The following is a 26904-nucleotide window of genomic DNA, read 5'->3' on the forward strand; positions in this document are numbered from 1 at the left end:
TTGCGGGCTGCTAAGGCTGCTGACTTTGGACGGGCAGTCTTAAAGAGGGTGTTGATCGCAATGGCGGTCAGAAAGAAACTGATTGCAGAGACGCCCAACCGCCACTAGAGGCTACTACAGTCACATGCAACAGGCGATTTCCGGCGTCGCGAGGAGCTAACAAATTCTACCCGCAGCTGATCTGCGCAGGTGCAGAACCCACTATTTATGGATGATGGAACCACTATCCAGATCAGAGGCTTGCACAAGACCTGGGTGGTCAGGGATGCTCTGATGGCTCTTGGGATGTGACAGAAGCTGCCTCCTCCAGACCTTCCAACCTGCTTCACAGTGCAGCACAGAAGCAATACGTTGCAAATATTCATTTAAAAAGCCAATAATCTTAAAGCCCAATTCCGATATGATACCTAGAAGAGGACTACCACCTTATCAAGCTTGTCTTGGCATTGACAGACCCTTTCATTAGGATGAGGAAAAGGAAAGAAATTTCTAGGGAAAGTCTTTGGATAAAGATGGTTAAGTGTCAAAACTCAAAGCAGATAGAAAGTTCTGGCATAAGTAGCCCAACATAGTTCCCCCTTAAGAACCCTAGGAAACAGCTGTGACTTACTCTGTATGGCCCTGAAAGACATTCACAGAATGGATAGAAGGGTCTCTGAAATCCCAAAGACGGAAGGTTGTGTCGCGTGATGCAGTCACCACAAGACGCTGGGTGGGATGTGTGCAACAATGTGTAAGTTCTTGGTCATGTCCTACAACCATAGATGAAAACATTAAGGCACCGAGAAGGCAAGACATTTGCACAAATGCTGGTGATGAAAACATATCAGAGAGACCGTCGCTATGTTTTGACGGTGACCAAGATGGCCCCCATCCTAACATTAATCCTTTAAAATACAAGATTCTGCAAGGCAAACCTAGTCTAAGGTTTCTAGCTGCCCTAGGTAAATTATAAGTTTTGCATCTCAGAGCCTGAGCCTCGATCCCCAGGCACCATTGCTAACATAGATTAGTTTTCCCATTTCACCAGTGATTAAATCAAGCCTACCACCATTTAGCCTTTCCTCTTGATTCAAAGAGCAATGGAACAAAAAGTACTGGTTTATTTAAGCATTAAAATGAAAATGGACATTGGGCTAATTCAGATGCAACACAGAATTGGTGTTAAACCTGGCCCCGGGTATTGTTCCCAAGACTCGGAAGTGTGTACCATCCCCCAAAATTCCCAGGGCACCTGCCTCAAATAGGTACATATTTAGAGGATAGGGCCACTGACGTCATTTTTGAAGACGACTCACAGAATCGTCTTCAATTAGCAGCAACTTATTAAGGCAACATCGCCTCTAATTAGGCATTTCTACAGCTCTGTTCTACACTATCTGTTTCATCAAATAGAATGGGCTGGTTCAGATATAATACAGAACTACATTTAAGCCTGGTCTTGTGCAACATCCCAAGGCTTGGGAACATGCACTCTGCCCCTCCGCCCCATCCCGCTCCTATGCCTGCGTGAGCATTCACTTCTGATTTTGGCAAGAATGAACCAGAATTGCTTGTGACATCCAGCCCAACCAAACTTTGTTTATTCTAAGCTACTTGTCTGAAACAAACCATGATCTGTACCCAAGGTTTGAAGTAAGTTACAGATTGCCATTTATTTCAAGTAAATATATTACAACTAACAGATATTGGCTGGTTCGGACTTCAGGGGAGAGCCTATTTTATTCTAGCTTAAATCAGGAGTGGACACACACACACACAGGGAGTGGGGGGAGAAGTGCATGCTCATGAGCCTTGAGGATGTTGTGTGGGATCAGACTTAACCATGGTTCCACATTTGGTTGGAACCAACCTATTGACTCTGATTTGACAGAGGAAAAACGTAGAGATGCCCGAATTCAAGAGATATCACCTAGTCATTAAGCTACAAAAATCCCTTTGCGGGTCTCCTCTGAAAGTGAAGATAGTGGCTCTATCCTCTAGATATGTATATATTTGAGGCAGGCACCCTGGAAATTTTGACACCCATAGTGATTGCTTAGTTTGTCTCTCTGTGGATGAAAAAGTGCAAATACAAAAATGCCAGACTAGACACTATCAACTCTTTGTATTTTTAATACTCTGTTGATAGACGAGTTGTCTGCCAAAGTTGTCCCGCATTGGCTGTTTAGTGTGGTCTGATCTAGAACGTTAGTATTCTTTGGACTGCAAAATCACAGGGCTGCAAGGACCTAAAGGTTATCTCATTCATCTCTCTACATTTGATACTTCACACTGTAATTTAACCTCCTGCACATTAATTCACAACTATCAAATTATAGCATGCCAATGGCAGACAGAACAGCAGCACATGTCTAGCATGCCAGTGCCTACACTCAAGCAACTGTTTAGAAAGAGCAACCTAGATATTTCCACACTACTACAGGGCAAAGTCCTGTGAAATCCAAACACAATCCTATTTAACCTGATGAAAGTGTCATACCAGGGCAGGAATTTGTTAAATACTGGAAATGAACCAAGTCACTCCGAAAGAAAGTTGTCTTTTGCACTTGAATGCTTGTTTCCTCCTCAACAACCCATTCCCCTTGTAGTTTTGGAAGAAAAGTTGTTGCCCTGGTGATCCTAAGAGAAAGTGCAAAATGTGGCCCCGATTGCTTGAGCACTGGTCACATCCAGAATAGATTGCTATAATGTGTTCTATGTCTGCTTTTAATGAAATCTTAAGGTGGTAGAGATTGGGGTCACAAGACATTGATGGGCACTAGCTGGCTTAATCACGCAGTTGAAAACTAGTTGTATTAGCTATCAGTTCATTGCTGGCTAAGTTTAACCAGTTGGTGTTGCTCTTTAAAGCCCTGCACAGTCTGGGACTGTGTAACCTTAAGAACCACCTATCCTCATGTGAGCCTACCAGAACCCTGGTGGGGGGTTCCTGGTACAAGCAACATCTCAGGCCCTGTTATCTGGCCTGCCTTTAATCCAGCTGATGGCTATCTGGAAAAGGAGCCTTTTTTGTGGTCACTCTTAGATCTGAAACTCATTCCCTGGGAAGATTAATCAAATCCCCCCCTCCCTGTTTTAGGGGTGCTTTATAGACACACCTCTCCCTTCCAGAAGCCTTTTAGCCACCTGACTTTTAAACTGACATATTAGATCTGCTGTTGTCTGGTTTTAATGTTTTATAATTATGTTTTAATTATGCTGTTTTTCATTCTTTTAGATTTGTTAGCCAACTTGGGAGAATACTGTCCTAAAACACAGGATAAATATTGCATTTTTAAAACAGTTTAAGTGGCCATACCTTATTTTTTTGTTTTTAGTTTTTAAACTGAACCAATTTCTAGAGAGCTCTTCATAAGGCAAAACGAGCCCAGCCATCATGCTGGCATCACACATTTGGTATTTTTAATGTATCATTGAGGAAATCTTGACACTTGGCCATGGACACTGTCATCAAGTATGCAAACTTTTTAAGAAAGCCACATGGGCACCATGGCTATTTTGAGTCATGCTTTGCAACAACACACTCAAGTTTTTAAAAGTACATATTCAGAAGAAGTCATGTATCAATTGTCCACTTCTATCTAACATCTCACAGTTACTGAAGGTAGCAAAACTGCCTGATCAAGGATACGACGTCGCCGCTTTGTAAAAAGATAACACACAAATATTCTATCTTCCCCTAGGGATTTTATTTTCAGATCGTATACTGCCCTGAGTCTTTCAAATAAACGAAACAGTGTAAAGAACCATCCCCCACCCCACCTTCCACTCCTTTACAGTACATTTGCCATAGACTGACAAAGGCAGCAGAATAAGACACATGCACACAATCATAATCAACTATGGGGTTTACATTTCCTTGCTTCCCCCAGCAAATAAAAAGTGTGGATTTCTAAACTCCACAAAACACTGTTTGCCTGGAAGTAGCAAACAGCATAAGTAAAATATCAAAGATGAAACTTTCGTATGAAGAGGTACCTGTCAGTGAGTGCACAAGCTCAGATGTCTCCACATCATACAGGTTTGCAGTCCTATCCCATGACGCCGTCACAGCTTGCTTCCCTCCAACGAGCCAGTCAGCTGCTATGACAACACCTTGGTGGCTTTTTAGGGAGGTTAAGGGAGCCCGGATGGTGGGACAATCACTGGAAACATCTCCATCTCCATCAGCTTCATCTTTATCCGAGAACTCAACTTCATCTTCTCCAGACATTTGCTGTTAATTTTGAGAACATTAAATATGCATTAAATCTTCCAAGTTGAACATGGCTTCCAGCACATTCAGTACTGATCCTTAAAATGATCCTTAATAGATTATCTATTGCAGGCATGAAGGCTTCCTGCTATTTGGATTCCCATCATTATTATAATGACCAAGACAAACAGTGAAAGAGAGAGAAGAGCTGGAGTGAGTGGGATATTGAGGGTGGGGGAGGGATATATTGGGTCTACATTGGTATGGTCACAAGAGAACAAGCTTCCACAGGTTCCACTTTAAATCTTCTTAGTCTTGAGTTTCAGATGAATGAGCAAAAACAGACTGATCACTTCCACCTGCGCTACCGACAGCTGTCATCTTAGCAGAAATACAGTTTCAACTGATGGATTTCATGCCAAAATTGCATCTAAGCAGGGTCCACAAGCCATTATTTGTGGTTATCACCAATCTCCTCTCTTCCCTCAGTTTCTTCTCTGGCACACAATCAGAGGGCTTAGGGGAGAAGCGAGTCTTCTCTCATTTTCTCCAGGGTACAAAGAGGATAAGAAATAGACTCCTACTGTTCAAAAGCGATTTCTTACTTTCTGCTTCTTGCTTTCTCAAAAACGGCAGTGGAAATGAAACCTCTGGGAAAGAGATCTGTGTGGTGCTAGGTGTCCTGCTTGCCAAAGGGCTGGGGTGCATTTGCTACTGGTGAGCTGGATTTGTGGATGCCCATATCTAGGTCATACTGTGAAGCAGTAATTAAAAATGATCTTGCCAATAAGAAACCATGTGGTAAAAATGATCACAAATAGCAATAGCAATAGCAATAGCACTTACATTTATATACCGCTCTATAGCCGGAGCTCTCTAAGCGGTTTACAATGATTTTTAGCATATTGCCCCCAACATTCTGGGTACTCATTTTACCGACCTCGGAAGGATGGAAGGCTGAGTCAACCTTGAGCCCCTGGTCAGGATCGAACTTGTAACCTTCTGGTTACAGGGCGGCAGTTTTACCACTGCGCCACCAGGGGCTCATTTTACCACTGCGCCACTTATGATCATTTTCTCAAATAAGTCAGCAGATCTTTGTAATTGTAAAAAACAGGAAAAACATAAACCTTTAGTACCCAGCATCGCACTCCAGAGTTCAACACTCACATTGCTGTCTGTGGTAGGCTGAGGTGTGGGCAACTGTACCATATACCTCCAGATATGAGCTGTCTGGTCTCCTGATGCTGCAGAGCAAATTAAGAGACAAACGAGAAACAGAAACAGTTGCATTTTCACTTCATTTCTAAACAACCAACATTATTAAAGAGGGTGTTAAAAATTCAGCTTCCATCGAAAATCACCTCATTATATGGGGACTTCACAATGTTTAATTCGGTGAAGTCAAACGGCTCAATTATGTCACATGTGTTAAGAGAGCTATTTTTAAGACAAACAAAAGTATTCCTTTTCCATGGATAAAATATATTTCCAACGTATAATGTAGACATATGCATACCTATATATTAAACAGTCTGAAGGACAGCTTAAGGGGAAATCGGATTTAGCCACATGGACCGTTGCCTTATACCAAGTCAGACCACTGGCCCATCTAGTTCAGCATCATCTACACTGACTGGCAGTGGTGCTCTCTAAGGTTTCAGGCAGGATTATTTCCCAGCCCGACCTGGAGATGCTAAGGATTGAACCTGGGACCTTCTTCATGCAAAGCAGATGCTCTGCCACCGATGCATGACCCCATCCTGGTCAAGGCAGCTGTACAAGTGATACACAAACAGCTTTAGTAACTATTGCTAACACCACACATATTCCAAGATATTCCATCTACGGTCCTTCCCCCACACCAAATGTTTCCTTGCCGCCTCTTCCTACTTTATAGTCTAAGATTTATTGTGACAGCAAATGTAACTCGCATATGCTGGGTATCACTTGGTTCAGGCTTGCAGGTGTGACAGAGGATAAGCACACACACACCCCGCCGCCCATGGGGAAAAAAGGAACTGGGGGACAGGGGGAGAAGGAGAATTGTCCTTGTATTGCTGCTGGGGAAGAAACGATACATATTTAGCTTTTAACCCCTTAGGTGAACGTCAAACAACACATTCAGATCTATAGATAATATAAAAGCATAGAGATTTATTCTTTGAAGAGTGGCTATTTGCTATGTATGTTTATATATGAATTACAGGGCACTGTTGATATTCTTCTGGGTCTTACAAGCTCAGGAAACACTGCTTAAGCTCACAACTTAAAATATTTACATACCTGTAAGACCCACTTGTTCCGTCGGATGAAACTTTATGGAATTTACTGTGTTAAAAACAAAAACACAGAACACAATTATTAAACCAACAATTCTACAGACACCAACAATTTCTACAGAGTTGACATGCAACTGAACTGTGTGTGGCACACCTATCCTTGAAATGTGATAGGAGATCTGTGCAGTGGCGTGTGGATAGTGCTGAGCAAAGTCTCTCAACAAGCACAAGCCAGCAGCAGGGGGGCGGGGGAAGTGTTTGCCTGATTCAATGAGGGTCATTCTCTCATTATGTATTCTGCAGTAGCACAATACATAATGTATTCTGTACCATAATGAAGACTGTACCACTTCAGACTATAATGGTGGGGGAAGGGGGGATGCTACTCCATATAAACCACACAGCATTCCTGCATGTAGTTGTACTAGCACATCAGGCACAAAAATTGCTACCTCTCTACAAGTTGTGAGCTTCTTACAAGGGGGAACATTTAAAAAAAAATACCTTGTCTGCAGTGTGAAGTGGTACAGGCCAGAATTTGGAAGCCCTTGTAGCAATAAAATGGTTATATTTTGGTATTTCTTTTCTGCTCACTTTACAGATGCCATATACAGGTGAACCCGGTTGTTCATGGGGGTTCCATTCTCCACTACAACTGTAGATAACAAGTCACTGAGACAATGGGACTCAGGGGTTAGGTTCCTGGAGGCCCCAAAAATGACAAAAAGTGATGGAAAAGGGTCCTAAAAACTGAAGAAGAAGAAACAAGTGTACTACCATGCTTCACAGGTCTCCAGGTGTACAGCACTGCCAAAGTCCCAAATCAGGCATTTTTGCATGAAAAATCACAGGTTAAAAAAAATTAACCAAATGATTCATGATTTGGCTTCTCTCCTCAAAATGGTGGCCCAAAATGACCTCAGGGGTCATTTCTGGCCACCCTGAACCTGCAGATATGTGAAACCTTTTGTTAACATTCACCCCCTCCCACATATGCCAAGGTCGAGTGTCAATTACTCAACTGTGGATCCATGGAATCGGGGATATCGGATCCATGAATGGCAAGGTTTGCCTGTATAAAGTTTTATAATGCTTTCTCCCTTTACTCAATCCATTGGAGAAAAGTGTGATTTGCATACCAAAGGAAGCTTTCCAAAGTCTGCTCAAGGATTTTAAAATAAAGGCTTTATAGAAAGATATCCTGCATACATTTCCTCCCCCCCTGACATTCTCTGTTCTCACCTGATCCAGCATGTCCAACATATTTGACAAGGCACTTCCCTGTTTCTATGCTCCACAGCAAAGCAGTGTGATCTAAGAGCATTAAACAGATAGAAAAATAAAAAGTACATTTCAAGAGAAGAACATGGTTTAGCTTGCACACTTTAAGACAGTATCTCACAATGAAAAATATCACTAGCTAGAACAGGAGTAGCCAACTTATGCTGATTTTGCCACCAAAACAAAGCACAGTTCATAGATTTTTAAGTACAAAGATCAAAGCAAGTGTTAACACTTGTTCTTGCTGCTAAGGAAACCTCAGTGGTGCATGATTAGTGGTGATTCACACATTCATGCCTGCCACCTGATTTCTTATCTCTTCGTTATTCACAGGTGAATGTGAATGAACTACTCTGAAAAGCATTGAATTATATGGGTTCACGATATGACGGCTCATTCACACATGCAACACAGCACTTTATTCTGCAGTGATCAAGTAAACACATGCATCTAAACCAGTCTTAGTGGATTCTGACAATCAGTGAGATGCTGGTGAAGAAGTAAGCCATACTCAGCCAAGTTTTGGTTTCAAATTTCTCTGAATCTTGTGCTCCTGGCTTTCTCTGATATCCAGTAGATGGCACTAATATATCTCAGACCCCTTTCTCATTACAAAACAGAGCGGAAAACCTCTCATTCATTAAAGGGCGGGGGGAGCTAAACGGTTCTTATATACAAAAGCTGAGGGCCCCCTACCTTAAACAGCTGCCAGCATAATTCAGACTCTGTGGGATTGCCATTAGCCCAAATACAAAAAGTGTCCTTATAAGGAAGTCTTTCAGCAATAGAAATGGCTTGATTTAAGGCTCAGAGGAATTTTTGTCATAGATATTCAAGTATTCGTTCTATCGTATTTTAGGTCATTAGGAAGACAGTCCGAGACAGATGGAGACGAAAGAACCCAAAAGGAAAGATCAGGAAAAGAATGCAATAGAAACCTGAGATTTGAGTTCCGGCTTAAATACTATAATTTATCTAACACCATTTTCCCTCAACAGTTAAGAAGCCAGTTTCCTGAAACTGCAGCTTAAGAGGAAAAACTGATTAAATTACCTAAATTGCAATCGTATTTAGCAGAGAAAGCAGTAAACTTGATCAAAAAGAGCCATGGATACTTAAGGAAAGAATGGATAGTTCTAGTTAGGTACCTAAATTTGAACCCAACCAAATAAAAGTGCTTGGTGTTCCAGCCTATCTAGCTAGCAGACAAAGAACAGTTTCTATTTAGGTGGGGAAATATAAATCCAAAGTTAAACAAAGTGTGGGCTAAATTATCATCAGTTAAAGCCATGCTTTCAAGGGCATGGTTGAAACCAGGGAGAATGACTGTGACACAGATTCCAAGATCAAAATCATAATGAACGCACACGCAAGCTTGTCATACCTAAGCCTGGATGCATAAAATAAGGAAGTGTTAAAATGGGCTGCAAATGTTCAGTGCCACAGCAACCAACTTCTTCAGCCTGGAGAACTGCAATCTCCACAGCCAAGCTGCTTAGAACCTAGAGTGCATATACATATACAAACACCCTCTGTGATGTTGCCATAACATCCTCAAATTGTCTGGCTGGGAAGATCTAGCCCTTCACAGACTTGAAGAGTCTGACAGGCACTCCTAGCAAAAAGTGAGAGGCTGTTCCATTTCCCAGCTAGTAGTGACAGGACGAAAGTAAAGTTGCATTGTTGAGTCAGTGTCGACTCCTGGCGACCACAGAGCCCTGTGGTTGTCTTTAGTAGAATACAAGAGGGGTTTGCCATTGCCATGTCCCACACAGTTTGAGATGATGCCTTTCAGCATCTTCCTATATCACTGCTGCCCATATAAGTGTTTCCCATAGCCTGGGAAACATACCAGCGGGGATTCGAACTGGCGACCTCTTGCTCACTAAGCAAGTTATTTCTCTGCTGTGCCATAAGGTGGCTTAGTGAGAGGGCTAGGGGCAGGCAATCCACCTGTCAGTGGCGAATACTCCCAATCCTCTTGAAAGCAGGATGCCCAGCACCACACAGATCTCCTCCCTGGAGGCCTCATCTCCACTGCCATTTTTAAGAAGGTTTGAAGCAGCAGGAATCCTTTCTGAGAGATAGGAGGGGTCTCCCACTATTTCTTACTATCTCCATATCTCAGCGCAAGTGTCAGGAAAAACCCTTCTCTCCTAAGCCCTCTAACTGGGTGCCAGAAAAAGCTCTAAAAGGAAGCGAGGTGATCAATGGCAACCACAAATAATGGCTGGCTAGTGAGCTGAGCCTAAATTTGTGGATCCCTGGTTAAGAGCCAGAAAGTGGGGACAGAGTCAGATACCATTCATGGGCTGATCTAGGTATGACCCCTAAAACCAGACATGATAAATCGCAAAGACAAGAATATTACCAGCAGATGCAGTCCCCAGCACCACTGGCTGAGATTTTGTGACACTAACATCCCAAATCCCATCCCGATGACCAATATACTCTTTCACCAGCTGGCAGATTGCTCTGGATGTTGTAGTTTTGAAACTGGATACAATCTAAAGAGAACAAAAGGCAGCTATGAGAGACAAGTAAACACACAGAGCTGCTCACTGCCACCCCCCGAACATACACAATATCAAAACACTTAAACTGTAGCACAGTCTATGGATGCATAAGCTGTAGGATGTTTTCTCCTTAAAATGGTGGGACCAAATTTGTCCTGTGTCAAGTCAGGACACTATATTGTTTGCACCAGAGCAGAATTTGGCCCCATATATGCATTTTAGGAGGTCATAATGCAACGCTCAGATTTTCCCTTCCTTTTTCCTGATAAACAGGTGGGCATAATCTGAGGAACACTTTGCTTTTTTTTTTCTGTCTAAAGTGTATTGCATGTGCCAAACAAAGTCTGTTTATTACAGCTGGCCAAAATGGGTGGGGTAGGGGAAGAAAGTTGCATAAAAATCCAAAGCTTGGAGCCATTTGCTTTGGCAAAAAAAATTAAACTAGCTCAAAAGGTGCACAAGTAGTAACAATTAACCTGGAAGCAAAGGCCAGTTCCTTTTGCATGACAATGAAACATTCTTTCCAAGAAATAGCACAAAAAACAAAGAAGAAAACACAAGAGAAAAATTTAAAAAACAAACAAACCAATGAGCGCTTAAGTGGATCATTTTACTTGCCTGCTCTGATTAAAATGCCTTTGGGGAAAAGTTAGGCAAACTTTGTGTTTCAGTTGCTACACATTTAAAAAAAACAAAAACCACAGAGCAACAATTAACACTTAAAAATTCCCCTTGTGGGCAGAGGGCCTTGAAACTACAAAAAATAATACAGGAGCTACATTCTAAAGCAATGGTCCTCTCTCCCTAGCAGTGCACTAATTTAGGTAAATGTTGGGGCATTAGGTGAAAGAGAGGAGAGCAAGGTAAAAAATAGTTGCTGTGCTGGGTAATGAACAACCAACTGAAGTCCATTCCTGACATTAAATCATTTGTCCTCAACTGATTAATTCTATCTGCAGCAGCAACACCAATCTTCTCTCTCTCATAAAAATACATAGAAAGAGAAAGAGAGAGGGAGAAAAACAAAGAGCACAGAGAAAGTATGCAAGATTGCTTGTCAAATGTAAGGCCCAGGGGCTTTGGGGTCCTTGATATGGTCTGCAGCAGCAACCCTATCATATTCCACACAAGTTGTTGAACCATCTTCAGTACTAGGAAGCAATGCTCTTGGGGTAATGAGGCTGGTCTGCCAAGTGCTGCTATGCATGCCACAGCATCAGCCTCCCCACACTCTATTTAAATGCACAGGGCAGCTTTCAAGGAGCGTGGCATTTGCATTTTGCTGGTGTCTGCACCAAGGGAGAAGGTGCAGAATGGATTGTGGCAGCCAGTGGAAAGTGAGCACTGGACAACAGAGTCATACAGTCTGGCCGAGAGCTGGGCAGAGCAGGGGACACAGCCATTTTGACATGCAAGAGGATTTTGGAGGGCACTTAGTGACAAATGCAGGAAGAGGTTTAGATGGAGGAGAATTTGGTGCTCAGGCCTGAGGGATTGCTGGCGACAGAGGGGCAGCGGTAGTGCTGGTGAAAGAGTTTGACAGGCAAGACAAAGTGTGGCACACTGCAGATTGATGGGGAGAGGCTAGGCGCTGATTCTACTACATCTGCAGCCTTGCACATCAAAAGGGGTGTTTTTGTGAAAATTGTGGGGGAAATGACAGTTTTTCCTTATTTGTGAAAATTATGGTACTGAGCATCTGTTGGCCATTCAACTTACTAGAGCTTGGCACCCGACAGAGGGAAAAACATGCAAAAGAGGCCCCAGGACATGAACTGAGGTAAAGGTGGACCTCTAGAGCCTGAAAAGGTTGAGGACTACAGGGTTAAGTCATGATAATGTGTCTGTATGCCATTCCCATGTAAGACACAGGTCAAGAATAGCAGCCATTTTATTTATGCGTGTATTAACCTCCAATTAAGTCACACTGAGCCACTCCGAGACAGCAGTCTCAGAAGCAAACTTGCTCAATTTACATGCATGTGCCAGAGAAAAGTTAAATCACTCAACTGTTTGCTTTTAGACACTGGAGCAATTCTGCATCAGCAAATTCATGACTTTAAAAATCCTAGTATAGGACACAGCCCTATACAAGATATCCTAAGAAAAGAGAGAATGGAAATGGAAGCGGGGAAACCCCCACTTCCCAAAATACTTTCTTCAGCATAAAACTAAAGAAAAACATGAATTTGAAAGCATGTGTGATACAGGTGCACTCATTTGAGTTGGGACTGGTTGGGGCTCCCTGCTAAGAATCCACTCTCTGGCAAACCTAGTTTTGCTGCTGCATAATGTACAGAATGGACCCAAGATCCAATGGTTGGGTTCAGACAGAACATGGAACCATGGTTTGGCATTGTGTCTGTACGCAAACCGTACTTTGTTAGGGGCCAATCAATCAAGTTCTGAAACTACAGTTTGAAGCTGGTTTGCAAGCCAGCTTGTGCTAACTGTGGTTTTGTGTTATGTCTGCATTCACAGACCATTGATAAACCACAGTTAGGGCTGCTGTTCCACCTCCAGAGGCTGCCGAACCGTGGTGATGGGAGTACTAGCAAGACAGGAAATAGCAGACTAACAACAATAAATCACAGTCTGTCTGCTGCACATCTGGACACTCAAACATAACTTGGGGTTCACTGATTCCACATTATGCCTGAACACAGCCATAATTGGTGTTTCCCCCCAAAAAAGATGGTGTGGGCACTTTTCCATACAGTTGTGTAAAATGGAAGTGTTCATGACCTTCTAATACTTTGTGACAACACTGAAGAGAGACTAGGTGTATGCTTAACTTTATTTTTTTATTTTTTAAAAGAACATTACAAATCCTAGAAGCAAGATTAATTATATCCTGATTAAATCCTTAATCAGTGCCTGGTTAAGCGAAAATCCTGGATGCAACATGTATTGTCTTGTAAGCAAACACAGGAAAATATTTCAATTATATTCAATTCTGTCATTACAAATAAAGTCGTAGTAACATCTGATGATTTAAAAAGTGACACACACAAGGTGTTCTATCACCAGATTAAATTAATTTTTTTGAGAAAATGGGGAATTTAAAGGCTGGGAGAAGCCTGCAACAGTGTGGGATGTGAAAGTATTTCATTTTTGGTTCTCTTTAATCTTTATAATGATGAAATGAGACCTAGATGGAATCTTAATTAGGTGGTTAATGAGCAGAATTGTTTCAAAGCAAGTAGAAGCAGTAATTACTATGGATGCATTGAAAAGGAAACAGGTTAATTCTTGCAGAACTAGATAGAGATTAGTATTTGAACCACAGTGTGGAATTAATCATAAAATTTTCAAGGCAATATTAAAATGCAGTTGTCAGATTTAATAAATGTCTTCAAACAAAATGGAGTTATGTATGAGAAGTGGAACAGTAGAATAAATTACAGAAACAGGACTAGCATACCTCTCAACTGTTAATAAGAAGTGGGGAAAAGTCCAACTAGGCTCTTGGGCCCACACCTCACCTCAAGGAGGCAAACAAAGATCTCTTTAGTTTCCTAAGAAATTTAAATTCTACATTACATGAAAAAACTTTAATTTCCATTTTAAATTCTAAGAAGGAGAAGCTCGAGGGCAGAGCTTTACACAATTTCCATTCTTGGAAACTGACATGTGCTTTCATCCTTCCAGGAATTTTTGTTAAGTTTTTTGGATTAGGTAACTTCTAAGTCTACTCTACAGAATTCTGCATCTGTATTTTCCTGTAGTAAAAATTACTATTTTGTCTTGCTAAAAACACTTCTGAAAGCTCACTCACTACTAAAAAGTCAAATGAATGAAGATAATGTGAACAGAAGCATGGCCTTGGAACATGTGAGAATCCTTGCTGAACGAGCATGGTTCGTCTCCAATTGTTGCTCTATGCCTGGTCAAAACCCTGTAGACTGGGCTCTCTGCTTCCCTAAAGCCTACACCATCCTCAATGGTGTGTTCAGAATGTAGCTGTTCTGATGGCAACTAGCTGCCCTTTAACCCTTTGTTCTCACCACTGTCCCAAATCCAGATTGCTGCAGCCCCGGCTGCTAAAAAAAACCCAAGACACCAGGGCTAATTATGTGCGTGTTATAAAATATAGTTTGGGCTTAAGAGCAACAATTTATATGAAAGCAAAAAGCTTGCAAACAAAGCCCCACTATCTCCTGACTTGCAAAGGAGTGACCTCCTTTTTCCAAAACCCAAGAGGACAGAAACCCCAAATGGAGCTAAGAATAATGCCCAGAACAGTACCAATGTAATGCTAATTGTCCAGTCTGACATGCTGAAGCAAGGAGAAACTATTACAATTTAATCTACCATGAAAATAGTGGCCACAGGTTTCTCTCAATGATTCCTGTGGGTGTTCCAGTTACTTGGCATTTGGTGACAAAATCTCCTTGAAGGACAACTTCATTACAGGCCTTTATAATGTTCTTTTCATCATATATTATGTTCTCTGCTTAACACGTGTGCTCTGCTGTGAAGTTTTGAACACTGCCAAATTTCACACTCAGGTTCAGGAGTCCTGCAGAATCTTCTAGTTTATTTTCCTATGTGGACTATTATAAACAAAGATCTATATGCTGCTTATTTTCTGAACTAAAATATAAGGCTGAATCTTAAGTGTAACCATTTTTCCACCCACCAGGCTACAAAACAGCAAAAACTAAGAAAAGCAATGTAGCAGATTACACGGGATTTATTCAGTTAAATAAAAGAAAAACATCATCCCAATTAACACAAACTGGGACATTGTCAGCCTGTATTAATCCAGACGGGCATTAATGCGTCCTCCATATGGTTTTATATTTTCTCCGTCAGCCTCGTCACTGCCTGAACCACAATTCCAGTTCCAACTATCTACAAATTGATTCTGAAATTCAGGCCAGGCCTTAACCAAATTTCCTTTGCATCTCGGAGCCAGCCCAAGAATTTAGGAGCCCGACTCGTGTTTCAGGCTTTAGATGTTTCTTCTATGATTTATGAATGACCAGAGTTTACTGCATAAACAAAATCTCTTGGACTTCAGAACCCTCAGCTCAGACAGCCCTGTCTCTAGGTGCCACAATTAAATACAGGTGCAATGATGAGCAGGCACCCAGAGTTTGTCAAGTCCTGATTCAGGCCAAGGAAAATCAGAATCCAAGTTATTCATAGTTACTTTAATTTCAAAAAAGGACCTGCACTTCTGCATATGTTTTATTTCCACCCCCATTAACCAATTTATACTTATTTTCATTACACATTTAGCTGGCCAAAGAAGAATTTGTTCTGCAATCTTAAAGGTTGGCTAACTTGTCAATCTTTTTTATTTTTAAAACCACCCCACAACTAGATTTGTTCCTGTTTCTGTTCAAGGCTCTGAAGGCCAACTGAAAGTTTAGCTCCCACATGAGTGCCAGCAAAAAGCTCTTCCCTATACTGGTAGACCAGATGGTTTTGGACATTTGCTCTTTCTGAACAGCAGCTTTTATGGTCTTTCACAAACTTCTTTGCATATTCCCCTCACTTCAAACAAGGTTTCTCATGAAGAACTGAGGGACCTGCAGCTGCTGTTCATGCAACCCAAGTTCAAGAGTTTTCCTGGCTCTGAAAGTTAGTTGTATGGTTCTTAGGATTCTGGCATTAATGACGCTGCTCCTACTATGTTATATTATTACCAGGGCTAATTCAGAATTTTTTGGATGAATTAAGAGTTTGAAAGAAAGGGTGAGACAGTTTCTGAAATCTCCAAAGAAGGTAATTTTTGTTTATAAATTACTCCAGAAATTTGCAAATATGCAACACTCTTAAGAGCACTGGGCCATTTTTTTAAATGTATCTGGGCATGTCAATTGGCTGGTCAACAATGTTAAATAAACCATCACTGCACTTTGTTAGCCATCTTGTAATGATATTTTATATAGGGGGGGGAATACAGCAATTATTATAGGACTTGAAAAAACTTCATCCACATGCACCTATAAGACTTTCAATGCACCAACAAAGTTTAGGGGTTTTTTTTTAGCATCAGCACCTTCAGCTGGTAGTTGAGGACAACTTTAAAGCCCTCCTTCTGCAGGCCAAGTGACAGATGCCATTATTTTACTAACATTGTTTTAACAAAAGCACTGCTCATATTTTAAAAGGCTTTAAAGTACTCCAAAACGTTCCAGAACTTTTGATGCTAGAGAACTAGATGTTCTATAGATTTATGCAGAATCCAAAGAGACAAAGGCTATGGGTATGATCTTTGCCTGCCTAGGTACAGTGCCCATAGAGGAATCGCTACGAGATATTCCATGTCCCCACACACACCATTTCCCCAGACACACAACTCTTGTTTGGAAGCAGTATGCCAGATTCCTATGGGGAATGGGAGGTCTGTCCACAACACTCACATCCCCAGCCAACCTGCTCCCTCAGAGCTCTCATTTCTTGACCAATTGGAGGGGGAGAAGGTCAGGCAAAGATCTGGGGTACAAGTACAGATTGTCCATTCCCCCAAACAGCATGGTGTGCTGAATTGTGTGTGTGCATACCCTGGGGAGAGAACAGAAGGAACATCACTGACACCTTATGGCAGGCCTGCTCAGGCCCCACCCCAACTGGACTACAACCCCCATAATCCCCAGCCACAATAGCCCATAGACAGGGATTATGGGAGTTATAGGCCAACATCTGCAGGAGGGCCAAAGTTGAGCAGGCCTGCCTTATGGAATAACACTCCATGGGTGTTGAACCTGTGCAGAGAAGATCTATATCTTGCCTGCCTGCAACAGCAGAACACTGAATTTATTTGCTCATGGTCATTGATAAAAGAAATAGGAAAAGGAGTTGAGGAAGACACCTCTCTAACTGCTGATTCCCTAGGTATTAGAGATACACTATCTGATACTACTACAGTATCTACAAACAGGAAACGACTAACAAAGGGCAGCACAAGGTCCTCCAAGAGGTCACAGTTGACAGATAAGATATCCACTGAGCAAAAGTTAAGATGAGATTCTGCGTGTTCCACCGCTCACTACCATTTAGCTGTGCATGCATATTGGCACACTGGGAAGCAAAGCAGTTACCCAGTTGTCTCCACCCCATATTTCCCAGCTTCCCACGTTGAAGTTGCGAGGTCCACCTGATTTGCCTGGGAAAGAATTTGAACGCTACATAGCAAGTAAGAAGAGATAAGTATTCAGCACTTGCTTTTAAAGAACAGCAATTTAAACAAACACACTTAAAAATAAACATCCTTATTTTAATGACTATGCAGAAAGTGAACAATATACTGCTCATATTTAATGGGTTAATGAGATACAATAATACAAAATGGAGGGGGATATATTTCCATCCCACAACATGCATATTGACAGTGGTAATTAATGCAGAAAGACAAAAGGTGAAACTAAAATGAACAAACAATCCATTATCAAATTAAAGCATCTCAGTGGCACATTAACATTCTCATAAGAATTGTACATACTAAGCAGTTGTGCTAGAATTCATTTCTTTACTACTATTTTGTTCTACCTCGTGACAGTATACAGGCATATCATACTACAAACTGTAGAATGAACAGCACCAGATCAAAATGGCAAGAAAAGAAACAAGGGTCCACATTTTTGGACTGATAATTGAGAGGTGCTGCAGTTAAGACAGTTGCTAACTCAACGGAGCAGCTCCACACAGCATCTCCGGCTGCAGAGGGGGCAACCTTGGTGTTTCAAGGCCCAGCAGTGAGGGGTGGGGAGACAGCCCTAAGCTTGAAATCCCTTCTAAATGCCTACTTGGCATGTCTTTCCAGACGAAATGGCTTTGGCACGGGGCGGGGGGGGGGGTGTTTGGCGGAGCTTGAGCGAAAACCCATCCTGGGCTGCCCCACCCATGGCCTGTTCTTGATGGAGATTATGGTGGGTAGGACAGCCTAGAGCTGAAGGCTCCCACCATCAAGCAACCCCCTGAATGAGCTACGAAAGAGTGCAGGGGGGCAGGAAGGGAGTATACCTGGGCCACAGGGGCAGTTTAACACTGTGAGGCCTTGGGCCCACACAGTTAAAAAACATTTCTCTGAGAACCAAAATCAGCCTTCCCTTAGCTTTCCGGCAGTCAGTCAGGAAAGAGGGGAGAAATGTGCAGGCCCTTTTTTTCCTCCAATAAACTGGCAATGTTACCAGCCAAGTTGAATATCAGCAATTCAATCACAGAAATTTGATACTGACCCTTATAAATTTAAGTTCTGTACTCCCTTTAGTTCTGAACATAGCTGACATCTAAAAGTTGATTCTGAAAGTCTCGGGCAAGAAGATAATGTGAAAACTGTCATGAAGGGAACTAGGCACACCCTACAGTGAACATGTGACTGGTATTTCAAAGGACCAGCTTAGTGATCTAAGCATTCAACAGACTAACCCAGTTGTAACCCCACATTTGGAAATGGACCACAATAAAAATATTAATGTTGCATATGAACTGATACAAAATTGACTGAACAGCTGTTTCAGTTTCAATGGCCACAATTACAACTTATTCCTAAATAACTCCTCACAGGCCAAAATGTTACCATATTTACCAGAATAGAAGATGACTCTGAATTTAAGATGACGCCCTTGAAAAGTAGAGTTATGCCTGCATTTACTCAAAAGGCACAGGACTCTGAATTTAAGATGACCCCTGATTTCTAATACTATATCAAAAAAATTGGAAAAAGCCTAGTCTTGGATTCAGGTAAAACTAGACAATTTTAATAAGCAGTTTAAAAAAGAAAAGAAAAGAAACACCCTGCTTCAAGCATCCTTCTGTCATTCTATTTGCCTTTCTTAATAGGAAGGAACATAGGAAGCTGCCATATACTGAGTCAGACCATTGGTCTATCTAGCTCAGTATTGTCTTCACAGACTGGCAGCATCTCCTCCAAGGTTGCAGGCAGGAATCTTTCTCAGCCCTCTCTTGGAGGAGCTGCCAGGGAGGGAACTTGAAACCTTCTGCTCTTCCCTTCTGCTCTTTTCCATCCCCTGAGGGGAATATCTTGCAGGGCTCACCCATCAAGTCTCCCATTCAGATGCAACCAGGGCAGACCCTGCTTAGCTATGGGGACAAGTCATGCCTGCTACCACCAGACCAGCTCTCCTCTCCGCCACTGTACTCCGCTACTGTAGGCTGGCCTTAGTTGCCAAGCCACAACTGCAGCTGCCTTTCTAGCCCCTCACTGGCAGAGCGCCTCCACTGAGCACTGCTAAGGTACAAAGTGCTGTGTGCACCATGGCCACACAGTAGCCAACCAAACCCCGGCCTTTTTTATAATCTTGGAACTGCAACAGCTAGGAAAATCCCTGCCGAGCTCTCTCCAAGACTGGAAGGAAGACTCTGCTTGCTCACACCCTCTCCAGTTAGCAGCAGCCCACTGGCCACAGTGAGGGTGGTAGCTGAAAATGTGGACACCTGTTGAAAAGCTTACTCATTAAATCATTTCAAAGCAACCTTTCAGAAGGAGTAGATAACTACAAATGCCAATTATTCTTCTCACCACCACTAAGCGAGCCTGTAAGCAGACAGTACTTAACACAAAACTGCCAAATATAGGCTGGCACTTAAAATAGCAAAGTAAAGTAAAGGTTCAATGTGTTTCATACCTTGCTAGTAGATGCCTTGTAAGTCGTCTTTAATTTCTGAGAGAGCTGACTGGTACTATGGCTGGCTGTTGAGATAAATATATTTAAAGAAATATTTTGTTGTTTTGTTTTGCATTTTTTAAAGTGTGTTTCATTAAGTTACTTGAACATTGGGGTCAATTCCCTTCCATTAGATAACAAACTTAAGTTATGAAAAGCCAACTAAGAGAGGCATCTTTGTCAATTCTCTTCTTACCTTTCGTTTTCAGCTGTCCCTTGCTCAGCTCAGCTCCGTCAATGGTTTGGCCTTCAGCTGCTAAGCGCTCATTAAGTGTATCAATCTCCCTACGTACTAGCAGTAGCATAAAAATTAACATTAATGCAAACAAGAAAAATGTAAATACAAAGTTTAAACAATCCATCAAAATTCATATTCCCTATTTCAAGGCCTCAACTCTGCAGGATAAGGACCAACAAAAGGACTTTTGTGCTTATACCTTTCTAACTGAACAGCTATAAAGGACATCATTTCAACAGATAAAACACCAGCCACCAGATTCTGACAAAGTTGAGTCAGAAATCAGCTTCATATTGACTTTGTCATCAGCTTTGTTTTTAAATCAGGTTTCCTAAGGTGATAGTGTTGATGCAAAACAGCCATCAGTAAAAATGAGAATTGAGGAAACAAAGACAGCTATCTCTCTTCCGCAATCAGCAAGTCACCGACTGCCAAAGAACTTTTCCTGTATGTAATTCCACTCCAAATTGGAAGACAAACAGAGCATTAGAGTGTACCATATTATTGTCAAGAACATCCAGTTCAGATACTTCAGAATGGCAAACTTGAATTGATACACACTAGTAATGAATAAGAACCTTACGTGGAGAATTATACATGAACTCTTTTAGTAATATATTATTCATCATTTATTAAAATGTCCATGTTGCTTTCTGAAAAAAACCTGGCAGCTTGTTACAAACAATAATGTTACCAAAGCTTGTATTTCCTGGTTCAGAGATACAAGTCTCAGAGGTTTGCAATGCTTACCTCATGAGACGAAGATTACAGTCCCAAATATTCTCCTCTGGCTCAGATTTTAATCTAAGCATGGGAAGAATGTAAGTCCTCCCTGCCTCCACCCACAGGATCACCTGCAAAATCCCTTCCTCCAAGCCAAGAAAACAAGGAAATGATGTTTTCCCGGCACTACTGACGTCTGCTGCCACAGGGGAAGGAGGTGAGCAGCAAGACAAGGTGAGGAGGGGTTGAAAAGAGACAGGACTCTGTTGCACCATCATTGAGGCACAACAGGGTTCAATCTGGCTAAAAATGGATCTATTTTCCAAGTTTGTGGGTGAGGGAAATTCTTTCAAGCCCAGTTCTGAGCCTCACTGCAGAAGTTCACCCCATCACTAGTCAAACAGCAGCTGTGTTTGGTACTTCCTAAACAGTAAAGAATATATATTATCTAGTGAATGGATATGCTTGTCTTATGGTGCTGATAAAAAAGCTGGGAAAAAGGTGCTCCTGTTTTCACTATCCATTATCTAGTGCAGTGGTTCCCAACCAGGGTTCCTCCAGGTGTTGCTGAACTACAACTCCCACAATTTATTGTGGCTGGGGTTGCTGGGAGTTGTAATTCAGCAACATCTGGAGGGACCCTGGTTGGGAACCACTGATCTAGTGGAATCAGAAATATTCTCCTATCAGTTTGCTTATGAGCATGCTTGGATATCTGAAACTCATCCCAGGTAAGACAGAGGTGCTCTTGGTGGGCCGTTTGTCTCACTGGAATGTGGTGTTTGACTTATTTTGGACGGGCTTGTGCTTCCCCTGAAGGATCAGATTTATGGTTAAAGGGGAGCTCATTGATGCAGCTTGGCTACTGAAGGCTCGGGCACCTTCCATCAGTTGAGTCAGGCATGCAAGCAGTAACACTTTCTGGACAGGGATAGCCTGGATACAGTTATCTACATTCTAGTAACCTCTAAACTGGATTAATATAGTATGGCTACTTTTGGAAACTGTCTGAAAGCTGCCCTTAGTTCAGAATTCAGCCACTAGGCTGCTAAATGGGACGGGGCATTGGGATCATATCTCATCACTCCTTAAACAGCAACACTGACTTCTGGTCCATTTCCAGAGCCAATTCAAAATGTTGATGTTTACACTTAAAGACCTATACAGCTGTGGGCTGGGGTACCTCAAGGATTACCTGCCTCCCCATCCATCTACTCATATGTTAAGGTCTTCTTCAGAGACCTCCTTCTCTCACTATACCAACCATCTTGGGGTAACAACAAGAGGAGACCTTATGCCACCAAAGCTCTCCCCAGAGAGGTTTGCCTGGCACCAACTGCATTTTTCAGTACCAGCTGAAAACCTTTCCACTTCCCCAGGCATTTTAACTCTGATTTTAGTCCCTGATGAATTTTGGTATGCTGCTCTCATAGTCTTGTTTGTGGTTATTGTGGTTTAAGATGTTATCTAACTGGGTCTGTGACAAGAATATCTGAAGGGTGGGGTTTTAAAAATAAATAGAACTGGATATTGTTTTATCTTTAAGGTTATGTACTGAACAACAAGCCAAATGGTACTGGATTAGGGACATATTTAAATTGTGATCCCACTAGACTTGAAGTTAAGAGAAATTAAACCAAGTCAGTAAACGAGATCTCACACTGGCATGCATTATTATTTTCACATTTCACATCCCATCTTACTTAACTGTTCATTTAGCATTCATTTTAAGTGACTGGTATTGCTTTATGAGGGCAGACATCTAAAGTAAGAATCTGCAACAGAATGTCTTTAAAATCTGCTGCTATTTCTAGTATACTTTCGCTACACCTTCTCTCAACTTTTTTATACAACTTATTGGAAAAAATATATATATCAACTCACATTCAAGATTTTCAATGTAGAGGTTCTCAAATTCTCTTTCTATTTGACCAAAAAGATCCAGAAGTGTATTTCTAACAGATGATGGAAGTTTGGAATCCTACAAGAGATGAAAGATATCACTTGTATCAAGGTTAAAATGGCCAGGCCTCAAGAAATCTGATTGTCTACTCATCTATAACAAATCTAAAATGACGTCTGAGTAGGGTTGGTGGGGAAATCCTGACAAGTAATGTACCAACACAGCTCAAGGAACCATCTGATGAACAGATTTTTTTGCCTGGCTGGTGAACTAAGCCAACATTTCTTGACCCTCAAGATGGCCCTTCAGATTCCAAAGTTGATGTTTAGCACTCTCAGTAAAAACAAGATCAGTACCCAAGTGTTGCACTTAACACATACTTTCAAATAACACCCCTTCCACACACACCCCATCAAAACTGTGACACACTTCCAAGATATATTTGACATTTTAGAAGACAATGTATAGAGTTAATGGCAAATGAAGCCTATTTAGAGTGAGAGCAATATTATGTACACATGAACAGTCATAGATCGATAACATGTTCACAGCAACCCATGCTTTAAAAATACTAAAAAGAGGATCCAATCCCAATGCTAATTTTAAAAAGGCTCAGGAAGCCATGAATGAAAAAGAATGTTCATATAATATTGTACTCTCCTCTGAAATGAACAAGGATGCAGACAGAGAGAAAGCTTGAAGAGCAACTCCTCAAAAAAGATTTTTTTTGTGGGTGAGAGGCAATACATTTGTGGGGGGAATATGTTTTGGGGTTTGAAGAAACAGGTCTGGCAGAGGAATTCAGTAAAATGAGTGGGCAACTCCTCAAATACTTAGAGGACCAGAGAATTGAATGGAAAAGCCTGCACCCATAGATCCTCTGAACAAGACTCAAAAACAAAGTTTTGAATCACTACAGAAGATTAGACTCTGTTGCTGACCATACATGACAAGACACGAGTATTTTAAACATTTTTAATTCTGATCAACTGTTAGTACAGGGAAAGTGGACTGGATAGAACAAAGAGAGTGAAGCAATCAAACAGGTAATAGGTTCCACTAAGAAAACCATGGCAAGAACATAGGAAAGCAAAACCTTATAATCAGCGGGAGAGGGGAGAGAAACTGAGATTCAACATTCTCTATCATTCTGGAGCAGGAGAGGAGAATGTAGTTTGTACTCCATTCAGCTCACTGTCAAAACTACTGATTGGAATAGATTTAGACTGTGCCCTTGAGACTATATGACGCTAACCTAATGTTAAATGTATAGTGTTCACTTCGCAAATGCAACACAGCAGCTATTTGCCCTTGGCATGGCCTTCAGTACTATTTCCACTTCAGCACTGTACAAGAGTGGAATACAGCAAGATTAGCCAGGGGTTATTCCTCTCAAGCGGTTCAAGGAAGTCTTTTCTTAAAGGTAAACACACTGGTTGCTGCTTTCATTTACTCCAAGCTTAAGAGAATGCAAATAACAGGATAATTTCTCAAGCTAAACATGAGCACCTTGTGTAACAGGCCACAATAAGGCCATCTTGAGATTTTGTGAAGGTATCAGTTACGATTCCAGCTCTAAGTTTTGTGCTGTCTTCTTGTAAATAGCTAAAAGGTAAATATCCATTTCTGGACTCGGGGGTGGGGAGATGTCTACGTTGGTGCTAGCCTCCCTGGAGCAAGCTTGTTGGAAAAACCTGTACAGACTTAGGCAGAACTCTAAATAAGTGGCTAAGAAGATTCTGCCTGTACTGCAGTGATCTACTACTCCTACTACTAGAAATATAAATATAGCAATATTACTAGCAATAGCACTTACATTTATATACCGCTCTATAGCTGGAAGCTCTCTAAGCGGTTTACAATGATTTAGCATATTGCCCCCCAACATTCTAGGTACTCATTTTACCGACCTCGGAAGGATGGAAGGCTGAGTCAACCTTGAGCCCCTGGTCAGGATCGAACTTGTAACCTTCTGGTTACAGGGCGGCAGTTTACCACTGCACCACCAGGGGCTCTTCTATATACTGCTTTTCAAAGTACTCAAAGCAATTTACATAGAAAAAGATGCTTCCCTAACCTAAGAGGGCTCACAATCGACAACAAAACATAAGGCAGACACCAGCAACAACAGGAGGAACACTGTGCTGGTTTTGAATAGGGACAGCTGTTCTCCCACTGCTAAATGTAAGAGAAGCAACACTTCAAGAAGAGGCTTCTTTGCTCAGTTAGCAGGGGTAAAATGCAACTCAGCGCTTTCAATCTAGGTTGACAGAAAACGGATTTCACAATTTTACTGCACAAACCAACAGGGATTTCACACAGAACGATGATGAAACACAAACTCAACAATCTCATAAGACACAATGGCTGGGATCCAAATAGCAATAGCACTTACATTTATATACCGCTCTATAGCTGGAAGCTCTCTAAGCGGTTTACAATGATTTAGCATATTGCCCCCAACATTCTGGGTAAATAGTGGCTTAGACTCATGCACACAGTCAGGGCCACCCCTTGGGGTGCACAGGGTCCAAGCACCATGGAGGTGCAGGGCCCCTGTGAAGCAGTGGCAGTAGGGAGATTCCTGCCAGTGCCTGGAGTCTCTCCACCACCACAGGCCCCTGAGGTGCAGCTCCCGCTGTGGCAGCTGCAGTTGAAGCAGCCGAGCCCTGTGGCACCTTCTGCGTGGCTGCACACAGAGGAGACTGTGGCTGGACACTCCTCTCTGGGCAAACCAAGGGCAGGGCACAGTGTGGGGCCCAGCTGGGTCGGGGGCCCAGTTGCTCAGTGAGGGTTGTACTCTGGAGTCAATGGCAGACAAGGAGATTACTGGCCACCAACACAGGGCCAGGGATAGGCACAGGGCTTGGGGCAATGCCCCGGTTCTCTCTCTCTCTCTCTCTCTCTCTCTCTCACACACACACACACACACCCCGAAGGATGGCACTGCACACAGTTCACACTAGCCTAGCAGAATTTTTGGCTTTTTCATGGGCAGGAGAATGCTAATGCGAGAGGAAAAACATGTTTAAGGCCCCGCTGCACTCACAAAACTAGTTTCTCAGTTCTCTGGATGCCGACCAACATTCCCACAAATGGGCTGCAGATGTGTGACATCAGAGACAGATATCAAACATTCTTCTTTGTTTTGCTGCTAAAGTGATGAGCCTGCACTCCTTTTTCTGCCTGCAAAGAGGTAAGATTGACTTCGGTGTGGTACAGTGAGCAAAGTGCTGGATTTAGAAATGAGAAACACAGTCTCAATTCCCAGCTAAGCCACGGAGCACAAAGGGAGGGGATTGCTCAACATCCATCTTTCATTTGAACTTTTCCCAGAAGGTCGTGGTAAGGATAGATGAGGTAAGGAATACATTAGGAATACATATACAGAGATTGAAGGTGCTCCCCTTTCACTTTTGATTTTTAATTTGAACACAGCCCTTCCACACTGGCTTGATGTGTGCTTTTTTTAAAGTCCTACTGGTGATATGAAATGAGTCACACTGCTCTATTGATTGTTACCAAGCTACTGTAACCTGCCATGATAGGATAAGAGCAGGGTTGCACAACTTCAGCCCTCCAACTGTCATAGAATTACAACTCCCAACATCCACAGCGACTATGGCCATTGTTCAGCCCTAGGATACAGATTTTTTTTTTTTTAATTACTCTCCAGTCTTTACCTGGCCTTCCAGCATCTCTCTCTGCAATCCCGTCCGCTCTTGCTCAGAACTGTTGGTTCTTCGTATAGAAAGGCTGTGAGATTTGCGCTTTTGCTTTGCTTGGCGTGCAGTGGCACAACTTCCACTTTCTGTGGGCATTACTTCAAAAAAATAACTTCCCAGAAGCTCCTAAGATAAACTAAAAACCAAGCATTAAGTATTACAATTTGCCTCGTACAAGCTACTCTTAGAAACAGTCAATGGAATGGAAACATTTAGGCTTGCTGAATTCTTCAATCACATTTAGGGCTTTTTTTTGTTAAACATTTCCAGAAATAGCTGTTTTTAATTTACAAAAAAAAAAAGATTCTGCAAAGATTGCAGATACATGAATATTAACTCAGATTAAACCACACTTTTCACCATTAACTACTAGCAAGGCCATCAATGAAATACATGC

General features: G+C 41.9%; 1 protein-coding gene across 2 annotated transcripts in view; it reads right to left on the reverse strand.

The window, feature by feature from the left end:
- The window catches only part of WDR37 (WD repeat domain 37), a 60466-nt gene that overhangs the window by 20880 nt on the left and 12682 nt on the right, over positions 1–26904 (reverse strand). For both annotated transcript variants that reach the window (XM_053262816.1, XM_053262817.1), the window contains 10 exons: positions 26466–26643; positions 22764–22860; positions 20115–20210; positions 19880–19944; positions 10133–10268; positions 7723–7794; positions 6485–6529; positions 5369–5445; positions 3982–4219; positions 611–752 (listed from right to left, as the gene is read on the reverse strand). In XM_053262816.1, the coding sequence (XP_053118791.1) occupies positions 611–752; positions 3982–4219; positions 5369–5445; positions 6485–6529; positions 7723–7794; positions 10133–10268; positions 19880–19944; positions 20115–20210; positions 22764–22860; positions 26466–26603 (1106 nt within the window). In that variant the 5' untranslated portion in view covers positions 26604–26643. The remainder of the gene's footprint in view (positions 1–610; positions 753–3981; positions 4220–5368; positions 5446–6484; positions 6530–7722; positions 7795–10132; positions 10269–19879; positions 19945–20114; positions 20211–22763; positions 22861–26465; positions 26644–26904) is intronic.

The sequence above is a fragment of the Hemicordylus capensis genome, chromosome 6 (assembly GCF_027244095.1).
Source record: "Hemicordylus capensis ecotype Gifberg chromosome 6, rHemCap1.1.pri, whole genome shotgun sequence".
Classification (NCBI taxonomy): domain Eukaryota; kingdom Metazoa; phylum Chordata; class Lepidosauria; order Squamata; family Cordylidae; genus Hemicordylus; species Hemicordylus capensis.